Below are 27,229 nucleotides of genomic sequence, written 5' to 3'. Positions count from 1 at the left end.
TTGCAAATGTTTCACCCTACCAGACGTCTTTTATGTAAAGTAGAAACATATTTGTATATTTTGTAAACTTTTTATTTACTTTGGGAGCCAATCAAAATGGAGACAGTGCTTTGCATTTTTCCACATGTGACACAATGCATACATTACAAGCAAATATCAAATGGCATCAATTGTCTTAACAAATTACACAACATTTTCAGATAAGAATGTTTAGTTGTAAATCTTTGTTCATCAATCAATTCTTTTGAAGTCCTCAACTTTTTATTAGGAGAAATATAGCTGGTTTTCCTTGCAATATTGTCATTATTGCAATATTGTCTGGTTCCCCACCGATTATCCTAATAACAGTAACGAGTAATCCTTTCTAAATTAAGACTACTATCTGGTGTCAACAAATGTAACTAATGGCTAAGCTAAATAATTCCTCTGGCATCCGAATTTACTCCTCAAAATGACCTCCAGGACTGATTAGTCATCTTTTTACTTTATATTCTGATGCAGCTTTCGAAAAAAGGGAAAGAAGCCATTTCTCATAAATGTTCAGCCGTCTTTAGGAAACAAATGTGACTTCTTTTTGCACTACAATCATAATGCTGTTTTTAAGCAATTTTGGTTCACTGAATATCAGTGTTTGATAGTGTGTGTATATATAGAATCCTATCTACAGTACCCACCGAACATGGTCTGGGACCATGTCCCAATGCTTGCTGAGATTTGTTGGAACTGCTTTCTACCCGGAATATTCTGCATCCCTGGAAAATAGTTTGGATTACTGCATGACGCCTGACATTGAATGATGTTCTGTGCGATACTGAAGGAGTCAGTGTCTTCAATGCAGGAGAGAATTCATGACCATCTTCAGACTTGTCTCTTTCTTTGCCAGAACAAAACCACATGGTGGTTCCAGAGGCTGCTGGGTTTGGAGGCCCCTTGTATCCTTGCAGTACGCATTCTAGGATAAAATGAACTCCCACAGATCTACTTCCCCTCTACTGACTCCATCTTGCCACTCTCTGGTGGATTAACTTCTGTGTCTCCCCAACAAACCTCCTTGCTGAGGTTCCTTTCGTGGACCCATAGCCTACAGTAACAATTGTGATGGGTTCTTTCTCACTCGGCTGGATGGTAACTGAACAGGGTGCAGATCCGTTACTTGTGGTCCACTTCACAGGTACTTTGGCATGTCAATCGCTTGCCACTGCAGGCCATAGTCTACGACTTGAAGGCTTTCCTCCTGAGTTTATGGAAATCACAGGGAGAATTAATGCGTTTTTTGGCACAGACAAGTGCACATTTTGTTTTATAATATTGTTAAGAGTGGAGGACATGTATCCTTTACAAAGGGTTGTGAGAAAGTGAATTGAAGACCAGATGTTGCAAGGGAAGGTGGGAACATTAACCAGTGACGAGGACAGTACAGAATGATATAGGAAACGGGATGGTGGGAGGCAGGCAGGAAGTGTGAGGTTAGGGATGGTTGGGGGGGGGAGGATGAAGTGCTGTGCTGTTGTTTTGGATAAGTAGGAAAAAAGGCAGGTTGGGTGATAGTAGCGAAGAGTGTGAGGAAACTTTTTTTTCCTAGAGGAGGGCTTTGAGATTAGATTTAAATAGTGCTAGCGTTGCAGTAGTTTGGAGAGGAAGATTGTTCCAAAGTATTATTATTGGTGGCCATAAGGTGAAGAACGTGACAGAAAACAAGATTTGTGTGCTTTATATCAACAAGTAGGGTGGCACAGTTGGTGCTCCTGACAGACCTTTGGGAATTGGGGCGCTGTCAGAGAATATTGCTCTCCCGTATCTGCACACCCCATGGAAGAATGAAGAGTTAAGAGAATTCCACAGCAGGTCAAAAAAACAAAAAACAACCACTAGTGGGAACCTCAGGTGGCGGGGGACCTGTTTTATAAGTGGAATCGCCATTGGTGGAATTGTTTTCGACTTATGAGAATGTGCATTGCTTCCTGCATGCTTTCCAACACGGAATGGGTCTGAATGCTTTGGATGCTCCGCCAATCTCTTGGCAATGCCTGGACATGTACACATTCCACTTGCTCCCGCCACTCGCTCGCCCTCGCATCAAACTTCCCCTTGATCCATAGGAAGTTCATGACCAGTTAGGAATTCTGCCATGGGTCTTTGATTCTGGAGGGTCAGTGGTGGCAATAGAGGGCCTGGTTTTTGGATCGCAAGAGCCTTGCATTGGCCCCATTCCAGCGCCGGCAGGTTTGTGTTATCCACTCCTTTGCAGTTTTCACCGGTCTGAAGAATGGGTATGGCTTCCCTAGCTACATAAATTCAACAAGCCAGCCCTCCAAACACACACCAGGCCAATTAAGCTAGTCCTAAACACTCTGGTCCACCCCCAGTTTGTGGGCAGCAGGCAAGTAATAAAACACTCCAGAGGGTGCAGGGCTGGGATCGGAGCGAGGTTGTGTTCACAATGGCCATTTTAGGCGTTCCTTGTGGGCCTCACAAAGAAAGGGATACCCTAAACAAAATGGCAGAGAGTAGTTGGCTATCATACTGGTATATTGCACTACTAATGCTGTAAAACAAACACCTCTGGTGAAGCTAAAACTAATTTACAGCGGCCTCAAGCCTACTCCCAGCACCTTTTTGTAGAGTGATCCTAATCGCCCTTATGCCAAAATGGGTTGCTTGCCCTGTCCTAGGTGCAATATGGGATCTTGTAGGACAGCACAGCATTAAAGGGTTGCAATGGCAGGGGGATTACAGTAAAAGTCCCTCTAGCAAATAAGATCGAAGATCTAGAAAACCAACAGGCAAACTTTGCGGGGTCGCGTTTAAAAAAAAAAATAATGAACAAAAAAAACAGCAGAACCCCAAAAATGAAATTCTGCCTTAACACTACCCTAACACCTTTCGCACGTGCAAGAATCCTGTCTCCACATAAGCGGCGCATATGCTTATTTTACTCACTAAAATGAAGCCAGTGTGCCAAATGTGGAGTAGCAGATACATCAGTCACCTTTTCACCTGCAGTCCTCTTTTAGTCCAGTGGCATGAGCAGCACGATCCTCAAGAAAGGACCTTGGCTGCAGTGGTGCCTGCTGTAAAATGCTATACGATCTACATATGTCTTTAAACGCTTACACATTTTTTATTTTCCTAAAGGTACAGTGCAGAATGAGTGAGTTTTTACTACCAGAAAAGATCCTTTTACTCTCACGAGTCAAATGCTCATGTTTGGAGCTAACATAAGAATTGCAAAATAAGTAATGTCGTGAGGTCTTTTGTTTAAAAAGCTAGTGTAGCCCCTTTGATTTGAAGAGGGTGTAACTTAAAAAAACGTAGAGAAATCGCTACTTGTTTGGCTGTCCTTGTTCCAAGATGGCTGCGTCTCTGCTTTTAGCTTTCACACACTACAGATCTGGTTACAGGGAGAGTAGCCTATCCGATAGGGAGGGGCGGGGGGAGGGCAGAGATTATATACCACTGCTGAGTGTTGCTGCATTGGGACTGCATTTGAAAAGGGGAGATACGTGGAAAGCTTAAGCTTTGATGTACCTCCGCCATTTTTCTGAGCGTCACTCGCCACATTGATCACACCTGATCCAATAAATTACCAATGCACCCACTGCTTGGCAGCACTAAGGCCCTCATTACCTTTTTTGCTGGTCTGGAGTAAATGCTGGTAATTCCAGCACCGGCATTTATTCTGGACTGGAAAAACCCAAGTCTGCCGGTGGGGGCCATGGATCTCCCAGCAGGCCTATCCTGGTGTACTTGAGACATTGCTTCCCTTCTCATGATTGGCAGCTCAAAAAAGGCCCTTACTAATCAGTCTTTTTGGAGGCCTGAGTTCATATTGTATAGTATAACTCCTTCAATATCTGGGGCTCAAAGTATATACCCTTAAGGGCATTTATACTTTTTCTCCAGCATGGGGTCTGGCATGGATTCACATGCTCATGAATATTTCCCGTCGTCAGGCTGGGAATCCTCGGTAAAGAAAAAACCAGTATCAGTTTCGTTTCTGATCTGTCTTTCGTAGTAATAACCAATCACTGGTCTCTGCGTCATACTGACCACAGCCAATGACTGCCCTCTACCTAAGCACCGCCTCTGGCAGCCATCTTCAGATTTTTACCGCACGTTCATGTGTTGGGATCCTCGTGCTATTGCTCTCGAGCGTTAGTGCTATTTTTCGCGCTTTTTCACAAAAAACTTCGATTCTTTCGGTCAAAAGAGCCTCAAGCTCCACCGATCCTACATCCGATCAACGGGGACCCGTGTCGGATTCATCTGTGCCCCTCAAGGGTGAAGATTTCGTCGAGCTACGCTTCGGAGGACTCCAGAAGCTTCTCAGGCCCGGTCTCGGAGATGGCCCAGGAGAAGGGAAGCTCGACGCCCGGAAAGCTGTTCAGGGTCTGCCCTGGATGCCAGCTGCAGAACGTCTTCAAGGAGGACGAACACTCTTTCTGCCTTTACTGCCTTCATGAAGTCAAGACGCACGTGGAGAAGGACTGTGCGTTTTGCGGCAACATGTCGGAACGGACCATGAAGGACCGCCATCAACGTCTCGCCAACTGGCTGGAGGGTAAGAGCCCGTCTGGCGAGAAGAAGAAGAAATCCGAGCGGTCTTCTAAGACCTTTGAGGGCGCCCCGGCGACGGGGGCCCAACATAAGGCCAAGCACCGCGAGTCCGCTGGCACCGGGAGCGCCGAACGGTCGGGCTCTACGGGCGCCAGGCAGGGCGCACCCTCCCCGGCACCATCAACCACGAGCCAACGCTCTGGGTCGGGTAAGAGGAAGGCCGAGCGCCCGGCGAAGCTCCTGGAGAGGCCCCGGTCGAGCTCTAAGGCAGAGGAGGAGCGTGGCAGTGCCCCCTCCCTCAAGGATAAGGCGGTGAGCGCACCTAAGGTGGTGAAGGCCTTGATCCATCCGACCAAGCCCTCTATCGAAACGGTCGCGGCGGCCCTGGCTCAGCCTGTGGTGGCTACACCAGTGGTGGCGACCTCAGGGCCCAGAATCTCCCTGCCTCCGCGGAGGGAGTCTTCCTTTGTGCCCATCGATAGGACCCCCGTGAAACCCTCCGTGGGGAAGAAGGGGGGGCAGGGCGTCGTCGTAGATTCGGCCTCAACCTCAGAAGAGGAGCTGATCGAGGTCTTAAGCCACGGCCTAGGCGTGGAAGAAGGCCAGCCCGTCGGAATGGACCCCGACGCAGGTGACGACGACATCGTCGAGGATACCGACGGGGCCCCTGCTCGCCCGTCGGATTCCCCTCTGCCAGCGCCGCAAGACAACTCGGCGGCCATTTTGTTGGCCATACAGTCCTTATGCTCCGAGATAAGGACGAGGCTACCGTTACCGACGGAGGAACCTCTCCCGTCGGGGGATCCAGAACCGGGACCTTCTGGTGTTCCCCCCACCAAGAAAAGAAGGATCCATCCACCACCTCCTTTTCAACCGTCGCGCCCCGTCCAGCCCTCCTCCCCGTCCACCCGAGGGGATGATACGGGGACTGACACGGCAGCGACGGGTACGGACGACGAGGCATACGACGAGGATTTTCCGTCGTCGCCTCCCACCAGGGCTTCTCCGCCCGACGAGATCGGATCTTTCCACTCCATGATCTCCAGGGCTTCTGAGCTTTTCCAACTCTGCCCTGAGGAGAAGAAAAAGGAAGGCTTCCTTTATCAGCGGCGCGAGGCCAAGAGGAAGACGGTCCTCGCAGTGCCTATGTTGGACGACATTTGGGATGAGGGCCTTTCCCTCCTCAAGAACCCTTCCACGACGCCAGCTAGAAGAGACCGGTACGAGAAAAAGTACCGGGTCCCGGACACGGCCCCCCTATGCCTCCGGGCGCAGCCTACCCCGGACTCCGTCGTCTCCGCGGCAGCCAGGAAGAAAGCGGGGGGGGGGTGCGGCCTCCACATCAACTTCCCCGCCGGACGGCGAGGGAAAGAAATTGGATGCTATGGGACGTAGAGTCATCTCGTCGGCAGCGACGACGATTAAAGCGGCCAACGCCTTGGCTATCGTGGCCCGCTACGACAGGGAGCTCTGGTACAAGATAGCTCCCCTGCTGGATTTTCTGCCGGACGACAAGAGGGCGGAGGCCCTTGAGATCCTGCAGGAAGGTGAGGTGGCGTCGGACCACGCCATCACCGTGGCGACGGACATCGCCGACACTGGGTTCCGCCAGCTGGGCAACGGCGTTTGCCTTCGACGTCGTGGATGGCTCAAAGCTACAGACTTTCGGCAGGACGTCCAGACCAGAGTCCTGGACATGCCCTTCGACGGGAACAACCTGTTTGGGAAGACAGTGGACGATTCCCTTCAGGCCATCAAGGCGGATACTGAGACGGCCAGGGCCCTTGGAGTCCTGCAGCAACGACGAACGCCCTTTCGGAGCGGCGGAGGCAAGGGCGCCTCCAAAGGTTCCGGCGGCGGTTTCGCTTCCTACCGTCAAGCGGCCCGCTCGTCGTCGCAAGAGGCCTACAGAGGACGAGGCAAGTCTAGCGGACCCCGCCGTCGTCGCCAAGGAGGTCAAGGCGGCAAGGCCGCGTCCAAGCAGGATTGAACCGGCCGTGGGGTCGGGCCCCCACCGAAGCACCCCGGTGGGAGGCCGGCTGGCGGGCTTCGTCAGCGTGTGGGAGTCCATCTCCACCGACCGTTGGGTGCTGGACGCCCTGGCCCGGGGCCACGCGCTCGAGTTTCAAAGAAGGTGCCCGCGCGTCCCCCCCGTGGCCAGGAAAGAACTTCACGTCCCTCAACTTCTCCTGGAGGTAAAGGCGATGCTCAGAAAGGGCGCCATCGAACTCGTCCCAAAGAGGCTTCGGGGCTCCGGAGTCTACTCGCGATACTTCCTCGTGAAGAAGACGGGAGGATGGCGCCCCATCCTAGACCTGCGACGTCTGAACAAGTTCATCAAGGCGCAGAAGTTCCGGATGGTCACCCTCCAGCACGTCCTGGGTCAGCTGGAGGAAGGAGACTTCCTATCGTCGTTGGATTTGGAGGATGCCTACTTCCACATTCCCATCCTAAAGGGGCACCGAAAATTCCTCAGATTCGTGGTCCAAGGGCGTCATTACCAGTTCAAAGCCCTCCCCTTCGGACTACGGTCGGCACCCAGGGTATTCACCAAGTGCCTCGCACCGGTGGCGGCGCAGCTGCGCCGCGAGGGGATTCACGTCTACCCCTACCTGGACGACTGGCTCATCCGCGCCAAGACGAGGGAGCTCGCCGTGGTCCACACGGCAAGGACCGTCCAACTCCTCACGGACCTGGGATTCTCCGTGAACTACGCCAAATCCCACCTGGTGCCCGCGCAAGTCGCACTGTTTCTGGGAGCGAGGCTCGACACAGTGTCCCTTCTGGCCTCCCCGTCGGAGGAGAGGACCAGGACCATCTTGGGCAAGGTGCAACGGATGTTGGTGGCCGACGCGGCCAAGGTGAGGGCCATCAAGTCCCTCCTCGGGATGATGTCTTCCTGCATCTACCTCATTCCCATGTGCAGGCTCCGGATGCGCCCGTTGCAAGAATTCCTGGATGCGCGCTGGATCCAGACGACGGGCAGCTTCGAGGAAAGGATCAAGCTCGACGAGAGTTTCCGACGAGCGATACGGTGGTGGGGCACCCGCGCGCATCTGACGGCGGGCATGGACTTCCAGACCCCAGCCCACCGGGAGACTGTGACCACGGATGCCTCCCTGGAAGGGTGGGGAGCGCACACCGAAAATCTGCACGCAAGGGGACTCTGGCTCCCGACGGAGAAGTCCCTGCATATCAACGTCCTGGAGCTCTGTGCAGTGTTTTGGGCCCTCAGGTCCTTCCTTCCGTCCCTCAAGGGCAAGGTGGTGAGGATCTTCACCGACAACACCACCACCATGTTTTACATCAGGAAACAGGGCGGAACCAGGTCCCCAGCGCTGTCCAAGGAGGCGCAGGACCTGTGGCATTGGGCCGTCGCCCAAGGGATTTTTCTGGTACCGTTTCATCTGGCAGGGATAAAAAACACCATCGCCGACTCACTCAGCAGGGAGCTGCGCTCGTGCCACGAGTGGGAACTACGGCAGGATCTGGTGGATCGCCTCTTCCGACGGTGGGGCACACCCCAGATCGACCTGTTCGCGACGGCAACGAACTCCAAGTGCCGGAGGTTCGCCAGCAGGTTTCCCCAGACGAGGAGCATGGGCGATGCTTTCTCGTTCCCCTGGGAGGGCCTGTTCCTCTACGCGTTCCCTCCCTTGCCTCTGCTAATCCGGCTCGTCAACCAGCTCAAGACGTCACGGTGCAGGATGATCCTCGTCGCACCTGCGTGGCCGAGGCAGATATGGTTCCCGGACCTTCTGGACTTGTCAGCGTCCCCGCCGATCAAGCTGCCGGCGGACGCGGATCTACTCTCCAGGGAAGGAGGCGCCATCCTCCACCACGACCCGAAGTCGCTGAACTTGCAGGCCTGGCTCCTGCAGCGCTAGAGTTTGGAGGATACGACATACCGGCCGATTGCAGAGAGGTTCTTGCAAAGGCCAGGGCGTCCTCGACTCTTAAATGCTACGGACACAAATGGAAGAGGTTCTCTGTCTGGTGCCACGCACAGAAGATTAACCCTCTACGGATTACGGCTCCCCAAGTACTGCCGTACCTGCTGACGCTGGCCAAAGCTGGTCTGGCACACGCGTCCATCAAGATTCATCTTGCTGCGATCTCCCGATACACCAGAACCACAGGGCGGACGTCCTTGTGGTCTCATCGTCTGGTGAAAGAGTTCATGAAGGGACTGTTCAGATCGTTCCCGCCGGTGAAGGCTCCGGCCCCGGCGTGGGAGCTCAACGTGGTGCTGACCAAGCTCATGGGACCTCCGTTCGAGCCTCTGCACTCGGCCCCGTTGAAGTTTCTATCGTGGAAAACAGCTTTTCTTGTGGCCATCACCTCCGCACGACGAGTGGGAGAGATCCAGGCCCTTTCCTGCAAGGCCCCGTACTTGACTTTCCACGACACGAGGGTAGTGCTCAGGACGCACCCCTTCTTCATGCCCAAGGTGCCGTCGGACTTCCATCTCAACGAACCCTTGGTGTTGCCTGTGTTCTTCCCGTCGCCTTCGTCGCCGGCTGAGAGGACTTTGCACTCGCTGGATGTGGCTAGAGCGCTGAAGTTCTACGTAGACCGCACGAAGTGTTTTCGGAAGACGTCACAACTCTTTGTGAACTTTGGACCTGTCAATCAGGGGAAGGCTCTCTCGAAGGCTTCCATTTCCAGATGGCTCTCCGGCTGTATCATGTAATGTCATCGGTTGGCAAACCGACCGCTGCCTGGCCGTCCGAGAGCCCATTCCACCAGAGCGATCGCAGCTACCACGGCGTTCCTATCTGGTGTGCCCCTGCTGGACATATGCAGGGCTGCTACGTGGAGGTCGACGCACACCTTCACGAAATTCTACTGCGTCGACCGGGATTCCAGGGAGGAGTCCAGGGTCGGCCAAGCAGTGCTGCGCAACCTGTTCGCCTGAGGTGAGCCTGGTGAGGAGGTAAGATGCTTAATGTTGAGTTTATGTGATGCTTAATGTTGAGCCTTTGCCACCTCCCGTGGTTGTGCATGTGTGTACTGCTATGTATTCTTTATTCATGAGCATGTGAATCCATGCCAGACCCCATGCTGGAGAAGGAACAAGTTACTTACCTGTAACTGTTGTTCTCCAGCATGGGTCTGGCATGGATTCACATGCGAACCCTCCCGCCTACCCCTCTGCGGCTCTTCACTTGGTCATACTGCCACTTCACGTGCTTCCAAATCTGAAGATGGCTGCCAGAGGCGGTGCTTAGGTAGAGGGCAGTCATTGGCTGTGGTCAGTATGACGCAGAGACCAGTGATTGGTTATTACTACGAAAGACAGATCAGAAACGAAACTGATACTGGTTTTTTCTTTACCGAGGATTCCCAGCCTGACGATGGGGAATATTCATGAGCATGTGAATCCATGCCAGACCCATGCTGGAGAACAACAGTTACAGGTAAGTAACTTGTTCCTTTTTTTTTGATTTTTGTGCTCTTGGGAGCTGCTCAGCCAGCTAACTGTCTACAGTCTACTCCTGGATGTAGAAACCGGTACGCTATGAGCTCTGTCACCGGGCCAGAACCGTGTGAAGGATTCTGGCCTCTATATAACCGTACCCTGGGGACTTTGTGATAAATCTATGCTGCATGTCACAGCATATCATAACTTTGCTGCATGCAACTCTTTCACCCACCCAGTTTCCCTTGGTGCATATTTTCAGTATACAGTCAAGATTTATCGGTGCTCATTTGAAGGAAGTATTTTTGTGTGGCTTTCCAGTATGCTCAGCTCCTCATTACCTTCTGTTTGTTTATCAGGATGTGACCTCCATGGTGTTCTTGGCAGGGAGCCGGAGTGTAAACCACCTCGATGGATGCAGACAGCGATGTTGCATTGGACATTTTAATCACCAATGTGGTCTGTGTGTTCAGAACAAGATGCCATTTAAACCTGCGGAAGATTGCACTGGAAGGTGTCAATGTCATCTACAAAAATAATGTTGGAGTAAGTACTTGAAATGCAATGTTTCTTACATGCTAACCAATGTTTTATTTTACACCCAACTGCTTGGACTGTGTCACATTATCCTCCGTGTTCAGAATATGAAAGGCACATTCTCGCCCCATTTAGGATTTATTGCACCACGCACTATGTCAACAAAGTCTGCCCTGATTAAAGGCTTAAATAAGCATATTGTCTGTTTTTTCTCCCTCCCCCCGCCTCCCCCCCCTCTTTTCACATTCCTTTTTGGGAACTGCCTTGTTTGACTTAAATGTACTGTTTTCTCTGTTGATTCAAACACCAGTGCTTATATTTGAGATGGTACATGGGGATATTTCCATGGAATCAATTGATGATTGGTCAGTTTCCTGAAGAATTTTGTTAGTTTTGGGGTGAGAGAAATTTTCTGCCAATTAGTATTCAACACCAGGGTCTCTGTTTAAAACACTACCACAGTTCGGTAGTAACATATTCGGCATCTATTAATGTACATTTTCTCTGGAGCAATGGATTTAGACCTTCACTAGTGGCATTTACAATTTTCTGATCAGTGAATGGCTTACTGGAGTTCAGTGCAGTGCGCCAAGCAGTATGTTCTCTGATTGATAATGGGTTGATGAGTAGTTGGTTGTGGAACAAGAACTGATAAGTCAGGTTAGCTAGGATGCAAAGTGTGTTCGCAGAATGTGCCCTATAAAGAGAACCAGGTTGTTAGCCATTTCTTACTTTGTTGCGTTAAGCCAGCACCAATCAACCCACAATTCATCATAGGACATCTCAAACCAGATTCACTGTTAGTCCCTACTACACATAAAAGGGCTTGGACACACTTAGCCACGTCTGAGGCACCTCCTAACAAATAGAGTAAAAGGTATGCTCTGGGTAAGAAAGTGGCAACATAGCGGCTTACCAAATGCGTATCACCAGTAATATGGCCGCTTTAATGGAGCACAGTGGGATCACATGGAAGATCTTGTTAATCGTGTTCATGAGACCCCTAGGTCAGAAATGCTTTTAAACACTAGCAGAGGGCAAACAAATGGCTAACGCCATCATCCAAAATACACTTGATGCTCCAAAGGCTGATTATAAGATGGTTGCCGTAGGCACTCCAATTAAGACATGCGTGGCTAAGGAGTTCTGGTTTGAGACTGGAGACTCGGGCCACACTGCTAAATATGCTCATAGAAGACATCTTGTTTGGAAAAGCTGTGTATGATACTCTGGAGACTGCTGAAGATGAATATGAAACACTAAAACAATGGGACAAATAAATCATATGAGCAGAGAGCTTCCTTTTCCAACCGCAGTAGTTTTTGTGGCCGAAGCTTCCCAGGATCCTCGGGGCAGTCTGGCTGTACCTCAGATTCAGGTTCCAGTACAGTCAGCAGTCGACATCGCAGTCCTCATTTTCTAGAACATTCAGAAGGGTGCTGTTAGGAAAGCTCTGTCTTGACTTTCTCCAGTGAAGTTAAGCATTTAGCTTCACTCCACTACACATTTAATGCATCTTTCAATGCAGTGCAGTGGGGTTACTTTTGCATGACCCTAGACTTCGCTCCAAGGGATTTATTTGGTTACTTAAGATGTACCAAAAGACAAGCTGGTGGCAGGAGTTACGTTTTTTATATTTTTGCATTATTACTTTGTTTGGCTACTAACTGTGGCTAGTGTCCCAACATGGTCGTGCCATGAGATGTTTGCTTGTTGTATTGGCCATCTTGTGTGGCCGCCTTCCTGCCCTAAAAATCCTTTTATGGTCCTGTATTGCCCAGAAAAAGCCTAGACTTCCGCGAGCTTGTGTGTGTTCCCAGGAAGTGGTCTGGGATGGTCTTGGCCCAATCCACAAACTGATTTCGGTATGTCTAGACAGTATGCCTGAGTTTCACCATCGGTGGGCTTGATTGGGCCACTGCTAGTTTGTGTGTGAGGGGCAGATCGTATATTGGGTGGGCTGAGTTTCTGTCTCATCTGAATTTCTGGATAAGAGGAGTTCTGCAGCCATGTCCCAGAGAGCCTGGAGAAATCTTGCGAGGAGTGAAGTATCCTACCCAGCTGTAAATACCGAGGAAGACCTGTGAAGGCCTGGCAACCAAGGTTTGCTGCAGTTCCGTTGATTCCTGTTTGGCTGGTGATAGCTCGGTGCCCAGCCATCTTGAGTCTTCGGAAGCATTCCTGGCACCATACTGTGGACTGACCAACTCAAGTTTGGGCTAACGTGGTATGTGTCGTGGTTCTGGGTTTCAGCTCTGAATTTTGGGGACCCTCCGCTTGTTCTACAAGAGCCCCACCAGCAGGATTTTGGCGTTCCAGCTTCAATGGGACCTGAGATGGGATGCTTACCAATGCACAGCGGCACAAAGGGACAGATAGTAATGATCGTCGGGTCCACTGTCTAGAGGAGTGCTGCATTGGTGCGAGTTGCATTAATCAACCGGAACAGGTTACACTAGCTTCTTTCTCCAAGCCGGGCATCTCTTGCACTCGCGACTCCTGGACTCTGTCAACCGGAACAGACTGCGGGAACACTGACCTCAGACGACTCTGAAGACCTGCAAAGTCTGAAGACAAACTAGAATACTGTGGGGGAGTTACAGCAATACTTACCTGCCCCCCTATCTACACTTAAACGTTTTGGAACACTTGTAAAAGTTTTGCATTTGTTTCTTTGGCAAAACCTGTTGCTGGAAGCCTTCAAAGCTGGGGACAGTTTTATTTATTAGAATAGATCCTTACCTGATTTCTTTTGAACCTATCTCCCATCCACAAGACCCTCATCCTATCTCTTGTTTTTTTCCCCTGCTTCCAAAACGTTTGGAACTTTGTGAACCTTTAGGGCACAAGGCCCCAGTCAACTTAGTTGTACTTCTAAAGTTAGGGTTGTAATCTTGTGGACTTCCATTGCAAATCTAACCATTACCGTTTCTTTATGTATTGTGGGGGATATTGTGGTTTTTTTAGCACTGGCTACGGGCTGTATATATGTTTTTTTTTTTTTATTATGAGTGTTGTGTGATATTACTTGCTTATAGCCATTTTTATAGTGTTTGCTTGGCCATAAATATATTATTTGTACAACTACTTGTCGGAGTGTAATCCTTGTGTACTCATTGTGGACCCTTTACCTGGCCCACCCCTTCCTGAAACTTTGCCTTGACAACTTTCCACGCTAACTTGTTTGGTTTGGCGACAGCTCCCAGAGTTGTCCCTGTTTACTAACTAGGTTGGCCTCTTAAACATCCTCCCACCAGGCCAGAGTGTAGAAACCCAGTGTAGCGGGGGTGGAGGCCAAGCCTCTAGTTCAGCCACACCCACAAAACAATGACTCCCTTTTTTCAGGTCCCCTCTCATATCACCCCGTGGCGGGTGGGGGTCCTCAAACTTTATTCACCCATGTATTGGAGGGGGATCATGTCAGACAAGTGGGTGATGGCAGTAAAGGACTGTTGTTGTGTGAAATTTCTAGACCTGCGCGATATTCCACCAAGACACTGAATATCAACGGATTCTGCAAGCCAAAGCAGAGACACCTCTACAAAAGGGAGCCATATAACCGGTCCCAGCATCAGAGTAAACAGGGGATTTATTCTGTGTACTTCTTAATCCAAAGAGACCAATCAAAACGCCCAGTGCTTGAGCTAAAACCAGCAAATGCTTAGGTCAAACCACAAAAATTCAGAATGACAACTTTGCAGGAAGTCATCTCGGTGCTCAAAAGATAAGACTTCATGGCAACACTGGATATGAAAGATGCATACTTCAATATTTCAGTGCTGCCAGTACACCGAAAGTATCTAAGGTTCAAGATGGGGTCCTCTGCATTACCAATTCAAGGTGCTTCCCTTTGGGATCGCATCGGCCCCCTTGTGTATTCTGAAAGGTGCTAGCAGTTGTAGCAGCACATCTACCCAGAGAGAGTATTCCAATGTACCCTTATCTGGATGACTGGCTAGTAACAGGAGAAACACCAGAAACATGTCAACAAAATACGTGAAAGATAATACATCCTCTACATCAGTTGGGCTTGTCCTTCAACGAAAATAATTCACGCTGAATACCCAGCTAGCAGAAACCGTTAAGAACAGTCATTCATTCAAAAGACATCTTGGTCTTTCCCTCAACAAGAGGGTCCAAAACGTACTAAAGTTAATCCCTTGTTATGCGGCCGGTTGTCAGGTAATAGTCAGCAAAGTAATGTGCCTACTTGGCATGATGGCATTGTGCATCTTCATTGTGCCACATGCAAGGTTACATGTTTGTCCAGGGCAGGAGTGGTTGGTGGAACAATAGTCACAGGCAAAGGGCTATTGGGACGATCTAGTTTAAGTTTAACAAGCGGTGGTGTTAGGATTACGGTTGTGGACAAAAGAAAACGTGTAACGAGGAAAATGGTCAACCCGTCAACACACCTCACAGGAGCATCACACTCAGGATGCACAGCCCATTGCCTCCACCATACAGCGCAGTGAATGTGGTCTCACCCGCTTTCGAAGAAACGGACCAATTCTCTGGCATTACTAGCAGTTTACACGCCGCTCAAACATTCCAACATCACTTGATGGGGGACAGAGGGCTGGGGGGTGAGGAGGGGAGATGTGCTGGTTATAACAGACAGCATAACAGCCATGATTTCCACCAAAAAAGATAGCAGGACTCTCTCCCGAAACCTATCCACACTGGCACAGAAAATATGGAAATGGAGCTTCCACAGAGGAATAAATCTCCCAAGCACATGTTCCATGGGAGCAGACTTGAGTAGGAATTACATTCAGACATGCTAAGCATTTTTTACACGCTGGTGGCAATCTGATATTCGCATGAAAAATCATGCTGCCAAAAATATAATTCTTCCCTTTTTTGCACTTTTCAGTGCATTTTATATGCCAGGGGGAGACCCCCTCTGCCCCATACTCCCTTTTAGAATGATTACTGTAACCCACCCCCACATATATGCGTTTTACCCTTTGGCCTGAATTCGGCTCCCAGGGTCTTTACAAGACTGATCGCGGTGGCAGCCCTACTCAGGTTGCAGGGTCACTGCATCTACCCATATCTAGACGACTGGCTAGTCGGGGCAAGGTCTCCGGAAGGCAGTCCAGCACACAGTAGCCACCCTCATGGGTACACTACATGAGCTGGGATTTTCTATCAATCTCAAGTCACAGCTGGTGCCCACGCATAGCCTAACCTTCCTGGGCCTTATCTGGCATACGTGCTCAGGGGATTTTCCCCTCAGTAGACAAGACTGCAGCCGTCAAGAGGGCCATGGGGCATTTTCTCAGCAGAGCAGTGACCTCGGCATGGTGGTACCAACATCTCTTGGGCATCATAGCGTCATGTCTCCTGGCAGTTCGACATGCAAGACTCAATGAGGCAGCTGCACTTGGCAGCCTCCTGGTGTCAGAAGCGTTCCCAGGCGGAGCAGGTCAGCATCTCACATCTCCGGCAGGACCTAGTCTGGTAGAGCACGGATAGCAACCTACTGATGGGTCAGCCCTTCCGTCAACCAGCACCTCAGGTCACCATCGCCACGGATTCATCCCTAGAGGCCTGGGGAGCTACCTTGGGCAGCCACATCGTCCATGGGGGTATGGTCCCATCTGGAGAAGGCAGCCCACATCAACTGGCTGGAGTTGAGGGCCATCTGGCTTGCTCGCAAAGCCTTCCTCCCGATCAGTGGCAAGACGATCCTCATTCAAACTGGCAGCTCCACCAGTATGTATTACATCAACAAGCAGGGTGGCATCAAGTCCTGTCCCCCTCTGCCCTCTAGCAGTCCACATTTGGGAGTGGGCTCTGGAAAACAACATGCACCTGACAGCAATCCATCTCCCGGGGGAGTCAAACCTAGAGGTGGACCGGCTCTGCATGCTGGGTGCGGACAACTACGAATGGCAGTTGGGCGAACAGGTCCTTCAGGGGATCTTCAACAGGTGGGTCACCCTCAGGTGGTTCTCTTCGCCACCTGGTCCAACATGAGGTGCACTCCTTGCACGTCCTGGCAAGGCCAGGGTAGGGGCTCGCTGGGCAACGCAGATCCAGTGGTACAATATGAACGCGTATGTCTTCACTCCCCTGGTGCACAGGGTAATTTGCAAGATCAGGGAGGCCCGGGACGGCAACATCCTGATAGCTCAGTGGTGGCCGGCAATACCATGGTTCTCGGAACTACTCATCCTGACAGATCAGGCCCTGGTGCACCTTCCGCTGTGCCCAGCACACCTTTCTCAGCAGGGAGGCACGGTCATCCACCCCACCCCCCAGAAGTTAGCTCTCGCAGCGTGGTTCCTGAACAAGTCGCACTGCAGCATCTGCAGCTGTCGCAGGTAACATAGACCTGTTATAGACATTTGTTAAGCGCACATTCGCCAAAGCCATCATGGCGCTGAGGGCTGAAAGACAGGGAGATAGCAAAGAAAGAGTTTTAAAATAAAATCGTTTTTAGTCTACGCCGGAATCCAAAATGGTCAGCAATACTCTGCAACGAAAGCGTAGTTTGTTCCAGGCAGTAGCGGCCCAAATAGAAAAGGCACGCCAGCCTGAACCGAGGATTAAGAAGAGCTGATTGAGAGCAATGGAGCCGAGTGGGAGAGTACTGCACAAATTTGGCTTCTAAATACTAGGCACTAAAGACGTAAAAGGCCCGGTGGACAATACACATGGATTTGAACATGACACGGGCTTCAATGGGGAGCCAGTGCAGTTGCCTCAGAAGGGGGGGGACATGTCAGTACCAAAGGGAGGGCGAAGGATGAATCTTGCTGCAGCATTTTGTAAAAGTTGTAGCCGCTTAATGTAGCGTGGTTGCCCCAGATAGAGCGAGTTATAATAGTCTAGGCCACTAAGTACTAGTGCAGCCACCACTGAGGCTTGACAGGCTTTGGGGATAAAAGGAAGGACCTTCCGTAAAACCTTGAGTTTGAAATGGCCAGTCTTAGACTGCCGCTACCTGTTCTTCCATGGTCGGGGAGGCCGAGATTTTAACCCCCAGGCTTTTTTTACTGACAGCTCAGGTAGAGGACGGGGGCCAAGTGAGGGGGGCCAGAAGTCGGCAGCCCAGTATAGCTGAGGGGAAGTAGTCTCGGCAACCAGGACTTCAGTTTTACTAGGGTTGAGCTTAAGCCAGTGCGATGACCTCCAGCTACCCAATTCCTCCAGGCATTTCATCAATCTAGCAGCAGTCTGAGTCAGGTCTAACCGGACTAAGATCTGAGTGTCATCCACACAGGAATAATAGCGAAAGCCGTGGCCTTGGAGAAGGAGTCTGATGTAAACGTTAAACTGGATCGGGAGAGAGCTAAGCCTTGCGGGACCCCGCAAGCAAGGGAAACTGGACGGGAGCAAAAAGGCAGAAGAGATACCGAGTGGGACCTATCGGCGAGGAAGGCAGTGAACCAGTCAACACGACCAGATAGTCCAGCGGCAGACAGGTGGGCGATCAGGCTAGAGTGATCAACTGTGACATATACAAGGGACTAGGAGCAATGCTACCAGGAGCCAGAACAAAGCAAGTGGACCAGGATTTGTCACTGGGTGGAATCAAAGGACATTGATCCGTTGACCTGCACGTTGGACGACGTGCTAGCCTTCTCTGCACACCTTGCACACTCGTGGTGCAGGTACACATGCCGCACCCATCTGGTGGCCATTAGTGCCTACAAGAACTCTGAGGAGGAGGTATTCTCATCCTCCAATCTGGTGGTTTAGACACCTGGCGGGCCTGACCAGCCTTTACCCACCTATCAAACCATACCCGGTATGGGACCTCAATGTGGTCTTGGGCACCCTGGCGCATAAACCATTTGAACCTGTGGCGTCTGCAGACATCAGACTAGTCACCCTTAAGATCGCCCTCCTGGTGGGCCTTATCTCTGCATGCCGGATCAGTGAAGTTCAGGTGCTGGGGGCCTCAGAGCCTTGCACTGCTTTCCATAAGGCCTAGGTGGTGCTTGGAACTCATCCCGCATTCTTACCTAAGGTGGTCTCCTCGTTTCACCTAAATGAGGAGATGGTGCTACCAGTGTTCTTCGCGGAGCCTAAGGATGACGCTCTGAGGGTATTGCAATGTCTGGATGTGAGGCGCGCTCTGAGACCGGACCATGAGCTTCCGCAAATCGGACGCTCTTAGTCACCTTTGGTGGGTCAACACCTGGCTGTCAAGCCTCCAAGACTTTCATAGCAAGGTGGATGGTTACGGCCATCAAGGAGACGTACGAAGGGCAGCACAAACCTCTTCCAGCAAATATGCATGCCCAAGGAATCAGAGCCACAGCAGTTGCTTTCCAGAGGCACGTTCCGTGGCAGGTTATCATTACGGCGGCTACATGGGCTACACCCTCAGCCTCTGTGTTAGGCAAAGTTTGAATGCAGTAGCCTCTGGGCACACTCCAAACAACTATGACTATAGGTAACCCAACCTTTGGTATAAGCTTGTACTACAGTGTTGGTAGCGTGTTGAGCAGCCAGGCTTATCTCAAGAGAGGAAATGTGAGCTGTAGTGGAGTTACACATATATTCACAGATACAGGTATTCAAATAAACTCTTACACTCGGTTTCTTGCATAAACAATTCCTAATTTATCAGTCACTTATAAAGCCTTCTTTAGAAGGGAGCAATAGAATAGTAACACACAAATATACTTCAATACTGTACACTGAGTTTCTGGATCAGACCAGGCCCTTTTGGGATGACCCACAGGTGACTTCAGTAACAAGGGTGCTGGGGACATTAATCCCTTACTGTTGGCATACAGAATACCGTCAATATTTTTGTAAAAGGCAAAGGTTATTAGAACACAAATATGCTTGAGCAGGGCAAATAATTTCAGATAACAAGAGAATAGTCATTCAATTCAATAGGCTAAGCCAAAGTCAATGGGCAAAAGTCTTTGTATAGGATGCAGCACTTCAAGTGAGTAAAGGGAAAAGTCTTTGCACAAGTTCTTGGGAGTCTTTCATAAAAAGAACCAAATGTAGGGCCACAAGCTGATTAGACTTGCGAGTTTCAGAAGTTACAAGCACTTCCACTGTAAGAGGTAAGTTCTCTTAGGCTAGTTTTACAGTACCTTAGTAAAGAAGAAAAAGATGCAGCTGAAGACTTCTGTTCCTGTACAGTTCTGCAGATCTCACTGTTCCTGTGCCTCAGTCGTGGGGACTCTAGGGAGGACGTCGGGACTCCTGTACTGTATTGACACCGTGAAACTGGCAACCGGGAATCTTTACTTTCAGTGGCTGTTTCGCGTTTCAGCTCCTTGCGATATAGCAATAAGCGTGGTTCCTGGCTGTCAAGGTGGACTTTCCTCACATCTGAGGTCCTGCACTCAACTGAGAGGGGGGGGGATCAAGCTTGGTCAGTCCTGCTTGGTGGGAGTCCGGAGGATCTTCCAAAAGCTTCGGCCAGCTTACAAGCAACACACAATCTGGTGTCCTCCCTCTCCCTGGCTCTATGGTTTCCTGCAGCACTCTGAGCAAATGCATCCAGTTTCGAGATGGTTGTCCAGGTGGCTTACTTGGGAGTTGATTGGTCCCACCAACTCAAAGGGAGCTTCTCTGTCGATGCAAACTTGGCGATTCGGCCTTGCAGCAGGGCTTCACCGGGCAAACCAATGGTCCAGGAGTTGCGGCAGCTGTCCTCTTCAAGCTCTTCTTCAGTTACTTCGTCCAGTGATTGACTCTGCCTTCCAAGCCAAGAGACTCGCCTTTTATACGGTTCTCTCCCATTCATTCCAGCCTAGCTGCCACTCGCCCAGCAGGATGGCTGTCCTTGCCGGACAGTCAGCCAGCCAATCGTCAGTGCATTTGGGTCTCCTAGGAGACTAAGCACAGGGAGTTTCGGGCACCTGCCTCACTTCCTGCCTACCCCAGACAAACTGGAGCCACAGGCGGGTTTCACTGCTGAAGCCTGCCAAAGGCGAATGAACAAAGAGACCAGACCTGGTTTGGTGCGTAGAGAAAAACTCGAAGCACCTTTACAAAGAAATGGCCAAAAAAGACGACCGGTCCCTTGTTAACAAAGGAGGCTCAGCGCCATTTTGAAAAACATGGCTCCTGCGATTTAACGTTACGTTAGCTGCGAACAATTCGCGGTCGGGGTAAATCATAGTAGTTCATTGCAAAACCATTGCCACAAGCCATTCTAAGAGTAAAGGGTAACATATGAATGCTACAGGAGTAACTTAGACATATTGGATACTAAGTAACCCCTCCAGCACTCTATTGTAACATAGGGGGTGCTGGGTCTAGAATTTTATAGGACTTAGTGAAGTCCATTTCACCCCACTGCTCTGGGAAACAGTAGTTGATCCCAGAGAAGGTATTTAAACCTTGGGAAATCTGAACAGACTTCCCTGTGGCACTGCACTGAAGGTGCTTTGTGACACAATTGTAAAAGATGATGCCTATGGAGTTGGTTAGATTCCATAACCAAAAAGAAACTGTGTATAAAATCACAGTAAAATACATGTGAGTGGCAAAAAGGGTCTCACTCTCTCAAGGTTAAAAATATCAAGTCCTCAAAATCTAGCAAAGCTTCTGGGGGTCTCTAAAGTAGAGGGAATTAGCACATTTTTGAGAATTCTCCCTAACACTCTGAAGCAGTACTGCTTGGATGTCGGCATTTGGTCAGGCAGTGTTAAGGAACTTGTTTTCTTAAGAGAGCACCTCTCCACCTTGGGGCTACATTCATTTGTTCTCGCCCATACAGTATGGAGGAAAGGGGACTGGACATCATAGTGACTAACATACTGCTAGTCCATAGTCCCCCCTTCCTCCATACATCCCACCATTCCCCCCCCCCTAATACTGGTGTCATTAGGCAATGTTAATATTGTGGATGCGCCAAAGGGGACTGAGGAGTGTCGCCGGTGGGCGGAGTGAGGGGAGCGCAGGCTCCCAGGGCTGCACCCTAGCGCGCATCTAAATTTAAAGGGGAAGATTTTTCTGGCGAGGGACGCCCCATACAGTATGGAGAAAAGGGGGACTATGGACTAGGAGTACATTAGTCACTACAGTGAGTAACTTTTTTGTTTAGGCAGTCCTGGCTAATGGAGACCAGCAAGAAGCATACGTGATTAGCTTTTATGTATTGTATAGGTACCTTGCCTAATTTCGTAATGGGTAGATCAAGTAAATGTCATGTTTTCTTACCTCTACTAGCAAAATATGGCCATTAAAGGAATAGTGTGCTCAAAAATGTTATTGTCCCGAGCGTTCGGGCATTAGGTTTAAAGCAATCTGTGATTGATTGTAAAAACATTTTCTGTACAATTTACCTTAGTTTTCCTCACTTTTACACATGCAAAATCGGGCAGCGCGGTGTGGCCATCTTGTGCTAATCTTATCAGTTGGTGCATCGCCCTAAATTGAACTGCCCTTGCGTCACTAAATCGTATCCCCGCCACTGAAGCTGCCGTCACTATTCCTAGCGATATTCTCCACCTATTGTCATGACGTTAGTGAGCAGCGTAGCCAAACGCACCCAGTCATCACCTTCGTCTTAAGGTTCGTTGACGCAGAACCCGGAATATCAACACACATCCTCTCACAGCACAGCGCGTCCCAAATCAAAATAGAAAACACTATTTTTAAAGAAAACGCCAACACTCTGCAATTTGTCCTTTTATTTCACAATAAATGCTCTGAGAACGTCCGCCTATTTCCATATTCAACCACAATTTTAATTTCGTTGTTTTTCGAACATCAAATCTTTATCATGAGGCATACGTTGTTCCTTTCGATAGAAGAAGCGCATTGGACGCACCTTGAATCGCAAGGCTTCGGCATCAGCTTCTTGCTAAACCACTGGAAACGATGTCGGGTTGCTCCTTATCGCTGGTACCGCGAAAGGGCATATCGGTCCGGGGTGATCATGATCGATTCCATGAGTATGCGTGTCCAACACAGTCAAAGTGAGAACTTTCACAAAATCGAATTCCATTTCCTGGTATATTGGCTTGACCGTCCATTTTTGCTTTTTTGCAAAGTCCATTGTGTAACGAAGAATCCCAAAGTTTCCAGCAGTTCTCGATTGTTCTCGTTACGTGCTAATACCGCTAGCAATGTTTGATATTGCATACAGCTTGACAAAATGCAACCTCTTAGGCTTATACTTTAGGCACATATTGTGGAACACCTCCAAATCTCCGGTGTGACAGAATTCTGTGAGTCCCTTCAGGTCTCTTGAAAGAGGTTTTTATCAAACACAATCTTATCAAGAGCTTTGTGTGGAGGTGAAGATGGAACCAACTACTACTTCCGTTCCTGTTCTTCCAATAAAGGTCCAAGTGCATATTGGTGATTTTCTGTCCCTGAGTGAACGTTGGAACAGTGAATCAATGAGTGCCATTTTTCAAGTAGAATATCCAGACCATCACAAGTTTTGGAGCTCCGCCAAAGATGGTTGCTGAAAGACTAGGACCACTGTAATATTTTCAGAACTCTTTTTTTTTTTTTTTTACCTGCAGCTGTGATTTTTTTTTTTGTTTTTTTTTTGTGATTTTGGCAACGTGCCATACATCAAATTAATGGCCGATGTTTGGCAACTTCTCTCGCATGGCCTTGGCTATTGAAACATGTCTCTCACTGGCTATGAGGTCTATTTGCATTCCCCTCGATTGAAGATGTTCAAGGGATTTTAGGAAACCATGTTGCTCCATGGCAACTGAGGATTTACATTCAGACACCTGCACAAACTCTGAAATCAGTTTTCTTTAGTTTCCATGTCCTGAAAGTGGTATGTGCAGTACTTTGCTGAAAATCCGGAGCTGTCGCACTGTCCATCGCCAGCTAGCCTGAACCGTTTGCCAGAGAATTTCCTTTCAATTGACATTTGTTCAATTTTCCAGGCTTGACTAATAGCAGGGAATAAAAAGTCTGATATTTGTAGTACTGCATTTTGGCAAGGAACTGAAGAACCACAAATTGACAGAAACTGGACAACTTATAAAAGTAGAGCCACTCAAAAGTAGAGCTGCTGAACACAGTAGATTTTCAGCTGGCACTTTGCCCAGCATCGGTTGAGCGGACCATGAAAATGTATCATGGAGGTGGGCACAGGTGGCTTGGATTTTTAGGTTAGTGCCTTGTAATACACGAGTCACAATCACCAATGGCTCCCCGCATATTCTCCCCCTCACTGGATGCACACATTTCAGCATCAGTATAATCTCTACCAGGCAGCTGTCGAATACAATGTATTTCTGCTCCTTTATTGGCCATTTGGCCTGCATGATTGTGGTTTGTGACTCAACTGTAGTGGACAATTTGCCCATACTAGGCAAACTGTAGTCGAGATCTTTGGCAAGTTCCTCGATCAATTGTGTTTTCAGTCTGTTAGTTCAGCTTGTGTTATTTGCAGACGAATTGCAGAAACCGTCAACAAATGTTTATTGGGTGGACCTTTTTTTGCGGGTGTAGATTGTGTCAAGTGGTCCTTGAGGAATTCCAACGCATCTTCATTATATTCAGTTTCTTCTTGTCGAGTTCTCACATTGTAGCAGTGGTCCAACAATGCTGGCTTCGCCGGTCATTCAATTCATTTTCTGGCCATTTGGACATAAGCATCTTGAGTCTGCTTATTGACTGAACCACGCTGCGCCCCAAAAACATGTTCAGTGTAAATCACACATACAGTAGATGGCCCTTTAAATAAAAAGTTATGCAGAAAACACCAGCCCAAAGCACTTGGAGAAAACAAACTTTTTTTTTTATTTACCCTTGTTTTCTTGATTTTCTGTGAAACTGCGGTCTTCTCAGTACGACCGCACCAGCAAGCTAGTCCACCACCTCTGATCCATGTGCCTCCTCTCCTTATTCCCGACCTTGTATACATTCCTTGAATAGAATATTGATTAAAAAGAATCAAACATTTTTTACATTAAAATCTTTTGTCGCACACATCGCTTACATACATACCCTCAAACGGTGTACGTCATTTAGTCAAAATATACATTTTAAATTTCACCTGATTTATGGCAAGTGTACTCAGATCAGAGATCACTGTGCCAAACATAGTGATTGTAATGTTGCACTCAAACATTTTGCAATGTATTCTGCATTAAGGCGAAATTGTAACATTAGAACTGAAATGATAAAAATTTGAAAGACTGCACGTTTATAAGAATGTCACTGTCTAATAGTCTCCTATTTAGGATTTACTTTCTTTCATTCAAGGTAACTGTCGGTACGCATACCTCATACTCTAGACCAGCTCCAAAGGATGATGTAATTGTAGTTGAAGTACCAGCATCCCCCTGTAACGCTACTTGTTTTAGTATGGATGAAAACAGCGAAATGGAACGGACAATTGGATGCAGACAATTTCATATTTGAAATTCCAAGCATAATACATTCTCGTAATTGAAAAGTGAAATAAAATTTCCTAATAGGCGCTACAAGTTGTTGAGTCCAGAAAAGAAATGGATGCAGAATCTTGCTCCTTCATTTTCAGTGCATTGTCACGAAGTAGTAAAAGGTAAAATTAGATTTGCATTAGATATATGGGAAGACCCAACTCTTGATAATATGAACTTCTGCAAGTCTGTAGGGCTCATCATTGGTATACTGGATGTGTCAGTGGTGTCGTCACTTGCAAGGGTCTGTGCTCCAGTCAGTTCTCAAAAAAAATAATAATAAATGGACATGTCAAGCATGCGATTATGAAAAGATTATGCTTCTTTTGAAGGGCACTATGGCATTGTTTTCTATGGTCATAATTACTTTCTATGATTCTCCATAAACCAGGGACAGATGTGTAGTAAAATGTGGTTTAGTTAAAAAGTAATACAATCTGGTAAATATGCAATTCATCATCCGGGACTCACCTGAGGCAGCGTGTGCACAAATGGATTTGAAATTGCATTTGGAAGCAATTTACCAGATGTTATGAGTCAATGCTTTTTTTTTTTGTGTACTGAAATTGGTCGTACTTATCCGGGGTAAAGTGCAGGCTGCAGATGCAGAATCGATTGGCCCTAGAGTCTCCCAAGACAGCTTCAACTCTACTTTCAAGCGAGTCTACCGAAAATCCACAATTTCGAACCCATTCTCTTATTAAATCAATATTCGTTGGAATGTATGCATGATAGTGCCCATACTTTTGACATGGCTCTTAGAATGGCAACCGAAAACTATACAAGCAGGCATTCTTGAAAAATCTGTATAAAAAAAGTACACAATTACAAAAAAGTCTACTGAATGCATTTTATTTTATTTCTTGGTTTTCACCGCACCGAAGCCCGCAGGCATCAGGGCGCAACAGGGGATACAAGATGAACAAGACAAAAACTCTTAAAGAAATCTATCTAAATCTTCAATTTTTTTCTAGTTTGGACTGGATTGTGAGTTCATTTAAGTGGGTCTTAAGCTTTTTTCTGAAGCTGTAGTAGTTCCTTTCTTGTCTTAGCTTGACAGGGACTTTGTTCCTTATCAGGGCTATTCTGACTGGAAAAGCTCTGCCCATACCCTGTGAGCATTTGAAGGGGGTGCTTTTTATTTGGTTCTTTCCTTCTGATCTTAGGGATCTTCTAGGTGTATATAAGATGATCCTTTCTTTAAGATAACCCAGAGCCTGTCCAAATAAGCACCTGTGTGCCAAGGTCATGCTCTTGAAAATGATTCTTTCTTCAACTGCCAGCCAGTGAAGATCAGTTCGTTCTTTGGTAAGATGTTCTCTCCATGGCCTTTTTTCTTTATTATTCTGACCGAATTGTTTATAATTGTTTGGCACTTGGCCGTGCAGCTTTTTACTTGCACCAAGCATCAAAGCATTTCTGTAGTCCAGCCGTGATAAAATAATGGCTCTTGAATGGTTGCTGTGTACTCTCCGCTTTAAAACTGTCTAATGGACCAAAGTAGGCGATTATAGTATTTGCAGTTCTTTTGTAGGTGTATTACCTGAGCCTCGGCACCTAGTGACACTTCAGGGTCATGCCTTCACTTCATCTCTAAATGGGATAGCCGAATCCTTGATAAGATTTTCACTGGGGACTGAGTTTATGCCTAGCATGGGTAGAGCCAAAGATCATAAGCTCAGTCTTTGCAGTTAGGCACATCCAGTTCAAAAGCATCCATGCCTCATATCTCCTAACTTTGCGCAGTCATGGCTGTAACTCCCACTAAGTTCAACCACCACCTCAGTGTCATCAGCGTAGTTGGTGAAAAATGCTCCGATACTCTCTAGCACAATACAGACACACCTCGGGTATAGGTTGAACAATAGCGGGGAGAGACAAGCGCCTTGAGGGACGCCACATTCAATAGGCAATTCCGCTAAGATTTTATTTCCCCAATGGATTTTGGATTTTCTCCCAGAGATGAAGGAAGTCAGCCATTTATTGGCAACTGGGTAGCAGTTAGCCAGTTTATCAAGGACCCACTGGAGTTGCTTGTGGTCCAACAAATCAAATGCAGCACTTCATGAGATGGATGAGATTACATCAAGTTTTCTATGCAATGTTTCGAATGGATTGAGTCATCCAACATATTCCACATCTTTGACATGTAATGTCCACAGCTGTACACTTGGGACACTTTCAGCAGAGGGCGTCCTGCGTCGATTACGTTGGGTCGATGTCCCTCTCAGGCCTCTGTCGAGGACGACGTCACTGGATGTTATAAATAGGACGCACGGCGCCTGTAGCCTCAGTTCTGTTTTTTCTGCAAACGTGTTGCTTCGTGAAAAACGACGTGCCTCGTGTGTTTCATCGTTGA

The 27,229-nt window shown here is 48.4% G+C and overlaps 1 protein-coding gene across 3 annotated transcripts in view; it reads left to right on the top strand.

Annotated features, from left to right (window-relative positions):
• TBPL1 (TATA-box binding protein like 1) overlaps positions 1 to 27,229 on the top strand; it is a 270,644-nt gene that overhangs the window by 73,194 nt on the left and 170,221 nt on the right. For all 3 annotated transcript variants that reach the window (XM_069607406.1, XM_069607407.1, XM_069607408.1), the window contains one exon: positions 10,339 to 10,525. In XM_069607406.1, coding sequence (XP_069463507.1) covers positions 10,391 to 10,525 — 135 coding nt within the window. In that variant the 5' untranslated portion in view covers positions 10,339 to 10,390. The remainder of the gene's footprint in view (positions 1 to 10,338; positions 10,526 to 27,229) is intronic.

The sequence above is a fragment of the Ambystoma mexicanum genome, chromosome 4q (genome assembly GCF_040938575.1).
Source record: "Ambystoma mexicanum isolate Mex_15411 chromosome 4q, UKY_AmexF1_1, whole genome shotgun sequence".
Taxonomy (NCBI): domain Eukaryota; kingdom Metazoa; phylum Chordata; class Amphibia; order Caudata; family Ambystomatidae; genus Ambystoma; species Ambystoma mexicanum.
Note: the sequence above shows the minus strand (reverse complement) of the source record. Positions and strands in the feature narration are given on the sequence as shown.